This window comes from Limulus polyphemus, unplaced genomic scaffold (genome assembly GCF_000517525.1).
Source record: "Limulus polyphemus unplaced genomic scaffold, Limulus_polyphemus-2.1.2 Scaffold7479, whole genome shotgun sequence".
Lineage (NCBI taxonomy): Eukaryota > Metazoa > Arthropoda > Merostomata > Xiphosura > Limulidae > Limulus > Limulus polyphemus.
In genome coordinates, this window is record NW_013673089.1 from 18,323 (window position 1) to 33,486 (window position 15,164).

Consider the following 15,164-nt stretch of genomic DNA (forward strand, 5'->3'; position numbering starts at 1 on the left):
ACTAGCTGCCTTCCCTCTAGTCTTACACTGCTAAATTAGGGACGGCTAGGGCAGTGTTATAAAATAAATGTTCTACAAGTGATCAATGACAAAAGTCTAAGACAAATAATCTATATTCGTGTAAAAGCAAATATGCATCCAGTATAAGGTAATTTCAGCTGACTGAATTGTTTGAAGTTTCCTTCTGAATGAATAGCAGGAGATAAACCAAGTAGGAAACAAACTAATGTATTTGCTGATCACGTAGATATAAAATGCTTGTCTTTCTGATGAACCTTTTAGGAGTGAGATTGAAAACCATTCCCATAAGTAAAACAGAATGTTATATTATTAAAGCTTTAGTTGACATGACATTGGAATGCCACTAACTCATGGTGAATACATAGAGGGCGTGGATTTTTTGTTCAATTTGTAGTTGAACACAACACAATGGGCTATCTTTGCTCTGCCCTATCGCGGGTATCGAAACTCGAATTGTAGCGTTATAAGCTCTCTGACTTACCACTGAGTTACCAGGGGGATAAGGGAAGTTGTGAGCCAAACGACTTCTCACTTTAATTGTTGCTTTTAGAACCCTGACTTTTTTTAAGAACAGGCAACAGCAACAAATGGTGAGTTTTTTTAAGAACAGGCAACAGCAACAAATGGTGAGTTTTTAAGAACAGGCAACAGCAAAAAATGCTGAGTTTTTAGGAATAGAAAACATCAACAAATACCGAGTTTTTTAAAGAACAGGCAACAACAACAAATGGTGAGTTTTAAAGAACAGGCAACAACAACAAATGGTGAGTTTTAAGAACAGGCAACAGCAACAAATGGTGAGTTTTTTAAGAACAGGCAACAGCAACAAATGCTGAGTTTTTAGAAACAGAAAACATCAACAAATACCGAGTTTTTTTAAAGAAGAGGCAACAAGAACAAATACCGAGTTTTTTAAAGAAGAGACAACAGCAACAAATGGTGATTATTTTTAAGAACAGGCAACAGCAACAATAAATGCTGAGTATCTTTGAAAGAGAGGGCAACAAAAAGAACAGCAAATGCTGAGTTTTAATTTTAACATGGACTTCAAGTTGTAAAAGCTTATTATTCCGATTTTTTTAACTTTAACCTTGTCCTGTCTACTTCTAAGTCTCATAACTCCTAAAGTAGACTTTGTCGAATGAAAACAGTCCTGCATGTCAGAATTAAACCACGTAATTAAGCACATCGGATGATTAATGACGCGTCTACTCTTCCGGGACCTACATGTCATGTCAGATCTTCACGGGTTTCCATCACGTGCACATGATGGTGAGAAAAGTACAGTACGCAAATATAAATTCTGAGGCCGATTCCAACAGCAATATATATATATATATATTATTATTTTCTTCTTTTATTTCATTTTTTCGCCCACTTGGCCCAATTAGAACGATGACCATTCTACGAACTTTTAATCTTTAGCCTCATTCAGGAGGATTGCTAATCTTCTAACACCCTTGGTGATTAATAGTTTTTTTCTCTAAACTATTAACTTTACACCAAAATAACTACCATACACCATAGATCAACAGCAGTATCAAGTAGCATCCGTTCTTTTCACGGGTAAACAATAATTCTGATGTGTTTCCGGAGGAACAGTATGGTTAGGTTTTGTCGAATAAAAAACTATAATAGTAAACATTGAGTAAAGGCTTTATCGCGTTTTTTTTTTTTTGTTCTGGTTACACTACATTAAGTCCTCGTGTATGCAGCAAGAAATAATATATATATATATTAGTGATTCAGCTTGAACTTAACTGTTAAACGTTCTTCAGCAAGACACCTTATTGTTATATGGGATATTTTACATGTTTCACTTCGCAGGGGAAGACAGTTATTGTTTTAAAGTACAGAATGTCGTTCCCAATCTTTGGTGAGATTACAGAAACGTGAATGTTTATATTTTACAGTCCCTATCGATGGTGTTCTGCGTAATGGACCTGGATAAGGATTATTTCACTCTGCAGGAAGCTTTTGCACTATACACTGAAGGCAGTGTTTCTTTATCTCTTTACAAGTTTACCAAAGTCCATCAGCCGTTGATCGGTTTGAGACATCCCAGGCCATAAAATGTCTGAGTATGTTATAGCATTGATTCCAGTTTATACTTTTATCTTTCAAACGTGTGACTGACTGATTTAACCTTGATGGAGCCACACAGGTAGACCTTAACGTGTGACTGAATGATTTGTCTTGTTGAAGCTACACATGTAGACCTTAACGTGTGACTGAATTATTTACCTTGATTTATAAGATTTAAAGAGATTGGCTCAGTCACAATTGTTCCTTTAAAAGGTTTAAAGAGATTAGCTCAGTCACAATTGTTCCTTTATAAGATTTAAAGACTAGCTCAGTCACAATTGTCCCTTTATAAGATTTAAAGAGACTAGTTCAGTCACAATTGTTCCTTTAAAAGGCTTAAAGAGACTAGTTCAGTCACAATTGTTCCTTTAAAATACTTAAAGAGATTAGCTCAGTCACAATTGTTCCTTTATAAGATTTAAAGAGACCAGTTCAGTCACAATTGTACCTTTATAAGATTTAGAGAGACTAGTTCAGTCACAATTGTTCCTTTATAAGATTTAAAGACTAGCTCAGTCACAATCGTTCCTTTATAAGATTTAAAGAGACTAGCTCAGTCACAATTGTTCCTTTAAAAGGCTTAAAGAGATTAGCTCAGTCACAATTGTTCCTTTATAAGATTTAAAGAGACTAGCTCAGTCACAATTGTTCCTTTAAAAGGCTTAAAGAGATTAGCTCAGCCGCAATTGTACCTTTATAAGATTTAGAGAGACTAGTTCAGTCACAATTGTTCCTTTAAAAGGCTTAAGTAGATTAGCTCAGTCACAATCGTTCCTTTATAAGATTTAAAGAGACTAGCTCAGTCGCAATTGTTCCTTTGTAAGATTTAGAGAGACTAGTTCAGTCACAATTGTTCCTTTAAAAGACTTAAAGAGACTAGCTCAGTCACAATCGTTCCTTTATAAGATTTAAAGAGACTAGCTCACTCACAATCGTTCCTTTATAAGATTTAAAGAGACTAGCTCAGTCACAATTGTTCCTTTAAAAGCTTAAAGAGATTAGCTCAGTCACAATTGTTCCTTTATAAGATTTAAAGAGATTAGCTCATTCACAATTATTCCTTTAAAAGGCTTAAAGAGATTAGCTCAGTCACAATTGTTCCTTTATAAGATTTAAAGACTAGCTCAGTCACAATCGTTCCTTTATAAGATTTAAAGAGACTAGCTCAGTCACAATTGTTCCTTTAAAAGGCTTAAAGAGATTAGCTCAGTCACAATTGTTCCTTTATAAGATTTAAAGAGACTAGCTCAGTCACAATTGTTCCTTTAAAAGGCTTAAAGAGATTAGCTCAGCCGCAATTGTACCTTTATAAGATTTAGAGAGACTAGTTCAGTCACAATTGTTCCTTTAAAAGGCTTAAATAGATTAGCTCAGTCGCAATTGTTCCTTTATAAGATTTAGAGAGACTAGTTCAGTCACAATTGTTCCTTTAAAAGACTTAAAGAGACTAGCTCAGTCACAATCGTTCCTTTATAAGATTTAAAGAGACTAGCTCAGTCACAATTGTTCCTTTATAAGATTTAAAAAGACTAGCTCAGTCACAATTGTTCCTTTAAAAGGCTTAAAGAAATTAGCTCAGTCACAATCGTTCCTTTATAAGATTTAAAGAGATTAGCTCATTCATAATTGTTCCTTTTTACGATTTACAGAGATTGGCTTTGTCACAATTGTTCCTATATAAGAGATTGACTCAGTCCAATTCGTTGTTATAAAATTTTTAAATTCACATTTCTCGTTATTTGTAAGTTGAATACTTATATACCTTTATATATCTGCAGGCATCCTTATATAGTAAGGCATCTCCAACAATGAAACAAACGAAACGTTCCGATAAATTTAACTTCGCTGCTAAAGTGATCATGCTTAAAATGTGACTAGCTACAAATGTTGCTACAACCAGTGTTTAGTTCTCTTGTTGTATAACAAAAGTTTTTGGAAGATAGTATGGAGTGTAAGTTGTTCGACAAATGTTTACTTAAAACATTTTTTGCACAAATACCTTAAATTAATCTAGAGTACACAAGAGCGTCATGATGTTAAGGATGAGTTATAACATGATAAACATTAAAACTAATACCATGGTTTAAATATCAACAGCTATTAATTACGTTTGTACATACTCGTAATGGATGACGAAAATAAAATAATAATAAGTCATTTGGATGATTATGTATTACCGCAAAAATTTTACAGGGATCATACTGAGAATTTACCATAAATCAGGTTTCGTCATCTTTTCTATAAGAACGTAATATGTCTTTTTTTTTAAAGAATGACATCTTTAGTAGTTATTTTCGTTAACATTTTATTTGTTTGTTGCTTAGATATGAAAAAATAACCCAGAAGATTTTGATAAAAAAAACCCAACAAAATACATTTCATAAACTGATTTTCAGTGCAACATAAACAATATGTACTATGAGAAATTGCAGCTATTGTGGGTTTGATTTTTGAAGGGTATACATTTCAGTATTTGAGTAACACATTCGTTAAATTTCCACTTCCTCTACTTCCTGAAATAAAATCCTTTACTTCCTTCCTGAAATAAAATCCTTTACTTCCTTCCTGAAATAAAATTTAATACTAGTGTACTGAGTAATCTAAAATGTTAACACGGACTTACTTTGGCAGTAACAGCATTCCAAGGAACACTGCACCGTTGCTAGTTTGACGTTCTGATTCTCGGACGTGGCCATAACCTTTATCAGGCTCTCCGTTTGCTTTCCTTCCAACAGAGCTCGTTTGCTCGGCTGTCAACCACGCGCCCTACTGTTGCGAAGGAAAAGCACCACCTTAACAGCACATGCCACCGAGTGTTAAACTTGCTTTTTTCTGGTGAATCCCGCTCGGAAATAAAAGCTTCACATACACAAGCTAACTGCAGTGATTATGTAGCTACACTATTTTATTATATGTCTCAATCCTTCTTCTTCTTCTTTCTATTTGGTGGTGATGGTGGTGGTGGGGGGATACTTGTAATGCTACACAATATGCAGTATTTACATAAATGTATATAATTTCAAAGTTTATTTGTATGAACACAAAAAAGCCCTACCTCTTGGGACGACGTCTAAAACACCAAGATAAAAAGGGCCTTGTCTCACTACAATTTCATGTGAAATGATAGCAAATGCATACACATCGCCCTTCTGTGTACCTTCACTCGACTTGAGAGGCATGCGCAGAAGTTCGGGAGCGGTCCACAGTTTTCCTAGGAAGAGAGGAAGCGAGAAACACTTAATTTCGAAAGAAAATGCACATTTCTGAATGAATAGATTATCAAGAAGAAAAACAATTTATCAAATGTATCGATGCCTATTCATCGCTCTACTTTCTTTCTTTTTGTCACAAATACAAACTGTAATTTGGAGTCGAGGGAAAATTCGTTTAGAAATAGCTCGGTTTTTACTATAGGGTGTTTTAAAAGACATTAAACTTATAGAATAATCGAACTAATTATCAACAGACACTCTAGGAAATCCAGCTATTTGTACAAATGCTACTGCAACAGAAAACACGGCGAAAGATAAAAATTAACCAATTAAGTCACTGAAAGAGAGCACGAGGTTGATACTTATGTGGTCGTTCAACACTTCAAAGTAATAAATATGAGGCAGAAGATTTAGCTTAAAAAAGAAAAGATGATGAATCAGAGTAAAAGTTCGTGACACGATGAGCTCGAGAAACATATAGAAATCATTGATTAGCAAATACACATTGCAAATAAATTAAGATCTAGAAAAGCAAGAGGGGACCATTTAAAAATTAAACAAAAAACATAAGCGAGAGAAAACAAAAACAAAGCTTAGAATTTAACAAGTAAAGGATGAAAAAAAGAAAAGCAAACACAGTAGACAGAAGAAGAGGAGGGACGTTCCCAGTAGTTGTGTTATACTGCCTAGCCGTTTTTTCAGCAGTGAAGAGCGTTTTACAGGGGGAAAACGCATTCCTGAAGATGTTCCCAGATCTACACTGTGTGCGAGTAAAAGAAAAGTTGATAAAATTCAAAATGAAATTCGATCCAGTAATCTGTTTTATTCGCTTTTTAGATCTATGTTATTGATTATAATTTTGTTTGTAATTAAGCACAAAGCTACACAATGCCCACCACGGATATCGAAACCCGGATTCTAGCGTTGTAAGTCCGCAAACATAACGCTGTGCCACTGGAGGGCTTTATTATAATTCATGGAAAGTCAGTATTCTGAATTAGAGGGAGTGTTGTGCTAAATATGAAGGAGGGAAGGAGCATAGGGTACCTCATCTAGCCTAACTTTGCCCAAACTCCCAATCTAAGGTTCGTAACTACCTACCAAGGCTGGTATGTTTGTGACTAGAACTTCATATTTCTACAAATGTTTTATTTTTTTTCCCGAAACGAGACTTCTACTAAAGTCTAAAAGACTATCTTTTTATTTACTTTAATATATGAATGTCTTACTGCAGCTAGTTTATTAGATCCAATATAAAAAGACCAACTCCCCATGAGCTTCATAAATTTCGAGCTATCACCAAATAAATCACAATTTATTCTTTGATTGAGAACAAACGTTTTTCTCTCGGTAGTTTGAGGATAGACTCAGACTCAAGGCTCGCTCTACCATATATTTCTGTTTTCTAATAAATAAACATTGTTCAAATTATCTTCTATTTCATTTATCAACTTTTGAAAATGTTACTGAAAAAAAAAAACGGCTATTTTTTGAAATTATTTAATTGGAATTTTTTGTATTTGTTATTTCGTTTCTGTTGATTGAGAAAACCAGTTAGGAATTTGCTGAAAATTATCGATTTTTCCAGTTAAGAATGTGCTGAAAGTTATAGATTTTTCCAGTTAAGAATGTGCTGAAAGTTATAGATTTTTTCCAATTATGAATGTGCTGAAAGTTATAGATTTTTCCAATTAAGAATGTGCTGAAAGTTATAGCTTTTTCCAATTAAGAATGTGCTGAAAGTTATAGATTTTTCCATTAAGAATGTGCTGAAAGTTATAGATTTTTCCAGTTAAGAATGTGCTGAAAGTTATAAATTTTTCCAGTTAAGAATGTGCTGAAAGTTATCGATTTTTCCAATTAAGAATGTGCTGAAAGTTATAGATTTTTCCAGTTAAGAATGTGCTGAAAGTTATCGATTTTTCCAATTAAGAATGTGCTGCAAGTTATAGATTTTTTCAGTTAAGAATGTTCTGAAAGTTATCGATTTTTCACAAAGTAACTTGTTTTTGTACTTTGAAGTTGAGCACAAAGCTACACAACGGGCTATCTGTGCTCTGCCCACCACGGGTATCGAAACCCGGTTTCTAGCGTTATAAGTCCGCAGACATGCCGCTGTGCCACTTGGGGGCACTTCGATTTTTTCTAAGAAGTTTCTAAACAATACGTAAGGAGTAATACAGGGTAGTGATGGTGTGAAATGTTTCACACAATATCCAAAGGCGTCGATACGAAAACGTGCTTGTGCGTGTTTCAAATTAGAAATGGACCGCGAAGTTAAGTACGCACGTGTCATTGACAGGTGCAATGAAACTAGGAAGGCTCGGGGGCCTTTATCTCGTAATAAATACTTTTACAATTACAGTGATAATTTGTGACTATTTGGAGGCAGTTTGAGCTAAGATATGACGGAAATCAGAGATAAAACACAATCACAATTAATGTGAAAAAAAAAAAACGTAGTTCAATGACGAAATTGCACGGCTTTCTATCTTTTATATTAAACCTTTTTTTTTGCCTTATCTCTAATTCATTTTAATATATATATGTGTTTATAGCGAGTCATTATTTTGGATAAAAATAGATCCTTCTGGATATGCGGGTCTGGTCCCCCTGGTCCGATACCAATGCAGTAAGACGAGAATCAGGAGAATGTTAGAAACAAAGAGGTTTTTCTGCATATGAAAGTAACTCAAAAAGTCGTGTTGTATTATCTTCCAGTCTCCAGAAACACACTATCTTAATATTGAAGTAACAGTTGAAAATACGTTATTGATATTCTTCTAGTGTAGCACAAACAGACAAACGAAAACTGCATGTTGTTAAAAAAAAATGGAATTGGCTCTTTCATTTCAGATCCATTTCTTAATTTATGCATTTTGTGTTTATGTGTGGGGACCCTGATCGTTGATATCTGGTATATGTGTGTGTGGAACAAATGATCAAATTTTAATTTCCCGCTGTTCTTTTTTTGACATTCTACTACATAAGTTATAATTGAATCACGACGAATATTTATACCAAAAAAACGAAAAAAAACAAACAAAACTATCTGTGCTTAACAACAAACAAACTCGCCGTTGGATCATCATATACATTCACCCGTCAACTTACCGCTCATTCACTGGAAAAAACCTTCTGTTTCACTAACTAACATATTATGAAGGAATTACACAAAACGTTACAATTAGGCCTATATGTCATTAATTGTAAGGCCCGGCATGGCCAGGTGGTTAGGGAGCTCGAATCCCCGTTCCACCAAACATGCTGGCCCTTTGATCCGTTGAGGCGTTATAATGTGATGGTCAATCCCACTATTCGTTGGTAAAAGAGTTGCCCAAGAGTTGGCGGTGGGTGTTAATAACTAGCTGCCTTCTCTCTAGTCTTTCACCTCTAAATTAGAGACGTCTAGCGCAGATAGCCCTCGTGTAGCTTTGCGCGAAATTCAAAACAAACAAATTTTGTCCCTATTTCATACATCTACACATAATATGTTCATAAATTCTTAGTATTCAGACAAAAAATTGTGTACTGTTGAAGTATGATAAGTAGAAGATTCCTGATACCCGGATGTTAAAAACGTTAACGTTTTGCATTAAATAAAAAAATAAGAACAACAACACGTTAAACTGATATTTAGATTAATATAATATTTGTAGGATTTGATGTAAAGGAGCCGTGGTGAGGCTGGAGTAGCGAATCAAAGAATAGGTTAGGTTTTTACTGATTCTTTAGCTTCATCACTAAAATTCTACGTTTTGGTGACGATTTTATTTGTTTGTTTGTAATTAAGCACAAAGCTATACAATGTACTATCTGTGCTCTGCCCACCACGGGTATCGAAACCCGGTTTCTAGCGTTGTAAGTCCGCACACATACCGCTGTGCCACTGGGGGGCTTTGGTGACGAAAGGGGAAAAATCACAAATAAATGTTTTTTTTTTTTATAATCAGAAACTCACTTCTCACAAAAATCATTATTAACCAACCGCATTATGTTGTTACGTAAGTCTTTCTTCATAGGAAGGGTGTGGACTACAGAATAACGTGCCAGACTGTGAATATGGGGATCCATGGTTCGAGTCCCGTTGCAAGAAAAACGCACTCTGCACTTTGGGGCCGTGAATGCGTTACAAGAATAACAATCATCCCTGATATACGATTACAGTAGACCAAGTATTTCCAGTGGGCATGTCGACTAGTTGTCTTCCCTTTAATGCATCAGCTTAAAATTAGGGACGGTTAGCACAGAAAACCTGTTGTATAGCTTGGTGTGAAGGAATTTCCGAAACAAACAAACAAACTCTTATGGTGTGTTTTTGGGATGAAGCGCTCGTGTACGAAACTCAGACAGAACCGTCGGCAGAGTGGAAACCTACTCTGACGAGTTTTTAATTTCTAACCAGAGACATGGCCTTCAAAAGAAAATTAAATTTCAAAATAGATATGATTTTTATATTACTCGTATAAAACATTATCGCGGTGTTTCAGTATGATATAATAGCAATAAGACAAATAAAAACAAACAAACAGGTACTCTAATAATCAATGTTTTATGTTTCCAGCTGGTATACACAACAAAGAGCATTTAGCATCCTGTTCATTTTTTTCTTGTACCGTAGAGCGCCTGAAAGTTTATTAGTTACGTAGAGGTAAGCCATGTTGCATCCAAGCATATTTAAGTTTTGCAGTATTTTCTACTTTCTAACCCTATACATACAAACAAACGCATACTCCGCATACACTTACTATTGTATCTGTTTTATAGATATGTTTGTAGGAAAACCACAACATGAAAAAGAGATAAATTCATACATGTCAGACTTGTACTTGTTTGTCGTATTTCATCCCCAATTAACCATATATAAACTATTCAACGCTGTCCTGTTTCAAATGACCCATTTATGTTACCTATAATAATAAAAGAGTGTGTGTGAGTGACTGCCACAGCTCCAAGAGGAAAGAACCTAGAAACCTAAAATTGTGGACACATACTAAGTGGACCTTGAAGGTGTGCACCTGTATATTATTACCTATCCACGTGCGCATCTTTTTATGAATCTAGCTAGCGAAAAACCACATAGAAAAGAACTGTGACCGCCATAGCTCCAAGAAGAAAAAACCTAGAAACCTGAAATTTTGCACCCATATTAAGTGGACCTTGAGGGTGTGTACCTAGGTATTATTTATCTTATCCACGTACGAGCGCGCATCTTTTTAATGAGGCAAGCTAGCGAAAAACCACAAAGAAAAGAAGTGGTTCCTTATATAACAACTTATAATATATAGAAAAGCCAGTGCGTTTTGGTAACAATGCGTTCCAACAATGGCTTTTATGTCATGTTGCTTAGCAACAAACGTATATAGGTTATATTATTATGCTAAAATGGGTTCAGAATACACACACACTATCAACCTAATAACCCGAGAGAAGCCGGGTACTTTCGCTAGTCATATATATAAACTATTCAACGTTGTCCTATTTAAAAAGGAAATTATCAAAAAAGATCTCTACACTATCAATTATTTTAAAGCGTATTATGTTCCACATTCCCCGAGTGGCTTAGAGATAAATCTAAAGGTTTACAATGCTAAAAAACTGGGTTTCGATACCTGTGATGGGCACAGCACAGACAGCCTGTTGTATAGCTTTGTGCTTAATAACAAACAAAACAAAAAGTCATGTTCCGTAAAATCACGTTGAGGGGAAATAGCTGGTTTATTATCATTTCATCTTAAGATGGTCGTTCAAAGAATCCCCATAACGCTAACAATTAATACTGAGGCTAATGAAACAGTTCGTTGCTCAAACCCTGAATCTGATTACACAACGAACCTGTTGCTTCCTAATCTCTGCCTTGTTTCATTTGCTTTATATTGTAATCCTTTCCCCATTGTCTTTGAACTATCTGAACGATATTTTGAAAAAAAAATAAAAAATCGTCTTACCTTTCTATCAACCAAACTTGTAAACACAACTCATCTCAGAAAATGCTATAACACAATAATGTTATTGGTATGGAATTTTTTCCATATTTATTATATATATTATATACCATATTTAAATCAACCAGAAAAGATAAAATTTGTTTTCAAGTCAAGATTTATGGGCTTTCCTCCATATTGTCATGACTTTGAAAAACCAACCTGAACCAATATGATAAAACAGACTTAAAGAACGGTAGACATGGACGTTTTGTTTAAATCTTTAAACAACGAACATCAACGTGTTTTCCTGTTTCAGCTAGCAGAATGAAAATCGATTATCAGGTTAAACCGTTGTCTGCAAACCGTCGTTTCTAAAGTATCGTTATAAAGAAAATATTGGAATTAAAATCGGGGGAAAGAGTAAAAATGGAGAAACTTTCATTAGAGCATGTTGGGCGACCATTTTTGTTGCAGTAACATCACGATACACTTCTGATATATTTATGTAACATACTGTGTCTTTTTGATGACGATTTCAAGAAAGAGAAGTAAAATCAGAACACAAGTATGTGTGTTGATACACACCATTTGCGAAACAATAATTATCATTGCTTTAACTACACAATGGACTATCCGAGCTCTGTCCACCATGTAGAACCTAACCGAACTTTAGCATTGTAGGTCCCTAAACTTACCACTGACCCACAGCTGGACACACAATATAGGCCTTATCTCATAGTATCTTCAAAATAATAACGTAGAGAATCACTTGTGTGTTTGTGTCGGGCTATCTGTTGTGTCCACCGAGGGGTATCGAACCTCTGATCTTAGCGTTGTAAATCCGTAGAGTTACCGCTGCCCCGAGGAGGGGGGACTAGAGATTCACGTAAGCCTTAAAACCACTATATGGTAAATACAACCAACAAAAAATGATGATTTTTTTTCATTATTTTAACAGAAACACCGAAACGACATCAAATGTCTTCAGCTATAAAGCAACGTACTTTTAATCCGAGATTTTGTAAACATTGATTGTTAAGTTATATAAAAAGTTTAGTGATTTGACTTCTGGATTTAATCTAAGTATTATTTTGATATTGTCGACGTTAAATGATTTTTTTTTATTTCCACGCCAAATCTTTGCTAAGATTAATGTTCACTATTTTTGGACTACTTTTCTAATAAAAGGTGGGCGAGTGACTACGCACTTTTGAATAATGTTCTGAGACGAAAACGTACTTTAAAAGCATACACGTTTAGTATTTACTTACTTCTCCAGTAGTCGTAGGAATCAACATTCTCATCATAAGCCCGTAGGCTGTGGAGACCGAAGTCCGTGATTTTCAATACAAACCTGCTGTCAACCACACAATTGGAAGACTTCAGGTTCCCATGGCAACGAACCTCGCTCCCATGGAGATAAGCCATACCCTGTGAAGAGAGAAAACATTTAAGGTGTCTCTTAAATCACAAAATTGATTAAAGCATCTTTAATTGTCCCACAAATCACATTGAAAGTCACCTCACGTGCTAAAATATTTTTCAGAATCAGGCGACAAATCTACATCCTAGATACTAGTGGGGATTGTCCAAAAATTAAACGTTGTTCGATAAAATATAGGGATAATTAGTTGAGGAGAATTTCCTTTAGTCATACATATTAAGCGAAGTTGTAACCAGTTTGTCTCTAGAAAATTGCTAAACAGAAAGATTGTTGGATTAATGATTTCTTGGTGCTCAATTGTAAAGTTTTTAATAGAAGATTGTTAAACAGAAATATTATTATTATTGATGATTTCTTGGTGCTCAATTGTAGAGTTTTTTGATAGAAGATTGTTAAACAGAAAGATTGTTGGATTGATGATTTCTTGGTGCTCAATTGTAAAGTTTTTAATAGAAGATTGTTAAACAGAAATATTATTATTATTGATGATTTCTTGGTGCTCAATTGTAAAGTTTTTAATAGAAGATTGTTAAACAGAAATATTGTTGGATTGATGATTTCTTGGTGCTCAATTGAAAAGTTTTTAATAGAAGATTGTTAAACAGAAATATTGTTGGATTAATTATTTCTTGACGCTGAATTGTAAAGTTTTTAATAGAAGATTGTTAAACAGAAATATTGTCGGATTAATGATTTCTTGGTGCTCAATTGAAAAGTTTTTAATAGAAGATTGTTAAACAGAAATATTGTCGGATTGATGATTTCTTGGTGCTCAATTGTAAAGAGTTTTTTGATAGAAGATTGTTAAATAGAAAAATTGCTGGATTAATGATTACTACCTATTAGAATTGACATATTGTAACCAAGAGTGTGTTAGTTTTTAAATGGTACCAATTAACGAGAAAATGTTGCATATGTATACATATTCACCAAACTACGTGACCCTAGAGTTTAATTTATCTAAATCTTATATTCAAAGATATGTTTGTTTGTAGTTAAGCAAAAAGCCACATAATGGGCTATTTGCGCTCTGCCCACGACGGGTATTGTTGTAACTCCGCAGACACACCATTGTGCCATTGAGGGGCTCGAAGATATGAATAGAATATTTATATTTTATTTTAGGTTTCATTACGCTTTCTTCAACTGTTTAATTTTTAACAAATTTTCTTTGAAAGTTAGTCACCAACAATTTTACTGGGATTGGGGTGGGGAGGAGTGTGCGAAAAATATTACAACTCTAACTTAAAGTTATCCACCGATAACCTAATGGGTACTTAATGGTAACTTTCTTTAGTAGTCGACAGGGGTTTTTATTTCTAAAATAATGAATTCAAATCAATAAAATAATCAAATATGACCTGTTTATATTTGTTAATACTCATTGATTATTATTATGAAAGTCAATTTGAGTTGTTAGCTTATATGGATTTAGGACTAAACTAAATTTCCTGAAAACATCGTGAAATGTTATTGGGATTACGACCGAAAAAATCGCTAACAGTTAGGGTATTTAATTGATAAAAGGTACATTCTAATTACTATAGGTTTTAGTTTTTGCGTTTCTGTTGAATTATGACATCATGTACTTCTTATATGTTTGTTATACTGAATTGACTTAATTAGCTTAGAAGATATCTTTTTATCTATAAAATTAACTTCTGATCATAATTTATTAATAAAATTAGCATAAAATCATGAAAATGTAATACCTTTGTTCATTTAGTTAAAGGTTTCTTTGTTTGTTTTGAATTTCACGCAAAGCTACACGAGGGCTATCTGCGCTAGCCGTCCCTAATTTAGCAGTGCAAGTTTGTTTGTTTGTAATTAATCACAAAGCTACACAATGGGCTATCTGTGCTCTGCCCACCACGGGTATCGAAACCCGGATTCTAGCGTTGTAAGTCCGCAGACATACCGCTGTGCCACTGGGGTGCAGCAGTGTAAGACTAGAGGGAAGGCAGCTAGTCATCACCACCCACCGCCAACTCTTGGGCTACTCTTTTACCAACGAATAGTGGGATTGACCATCCCATTATAACGCCCCCATGGCTGAAAGGGCGAGCATGTTTAGTGGGACGGGGATTGCGAGTCAGGCTCTCTTAACCTCACTTAACTTATAAAAATTTACTGATCTGAAGCTCTAAAGAAAAAGTTAGTAAAGTACCTTTCAGAAATTTTTAATTATAAATAATTAGAAATTAATTTCAGAAATTTTAATTATAAATTAGACCACCGTGACCCGTTGGGTCAACCACTATTCATAGGTTATGAAGAATTCAAGCTAATTTCAATATTTCACCGAAATGAAGGTTTATTTTGAGATAATTTAATTAAATATTTCAATCCGTTCGTGTTATACATAATTCAAGAAAAGGTATTTGGTTGTTGATCGGGAGTAAAAGGAAATACCATTTTATTTTTCAAAAAAGTGAAGTAAGAAGTGTCGTAAAGAGCGCGAACGGTAGTGTGAAT

General features: G+C 34.5%; 1 protein-coding gene across 1 annotated transcript in view; it reads right to left on the reverse strand.

The window, feature by feature from the left end:
* The window catches only part of LOC106474649 (atrial natriuretic peptide receptor 2-like), a gene marked incomplete at both ends in the record, with an annotated part of 30,588 nt that extends 17,912 nt beyond the window's left edge, over positions 1–12,676 (reverse strand). The window contains 2 exons of the mRNA XM_013935341.2: positions 5,162–5,317; positions 12,517–12,676. Of these exons, the coding sequence (XP_013790795.2) occupies positions 5,162–5,317; positions 12,517–12,676 (316 nt within the window). The remainder of the gene's footprint in view (positions 1–5,161; positions 5,318–12,516) is intronic.
* Positions 12,677–15,164: the final 2,488 nt, after the last annotated feature.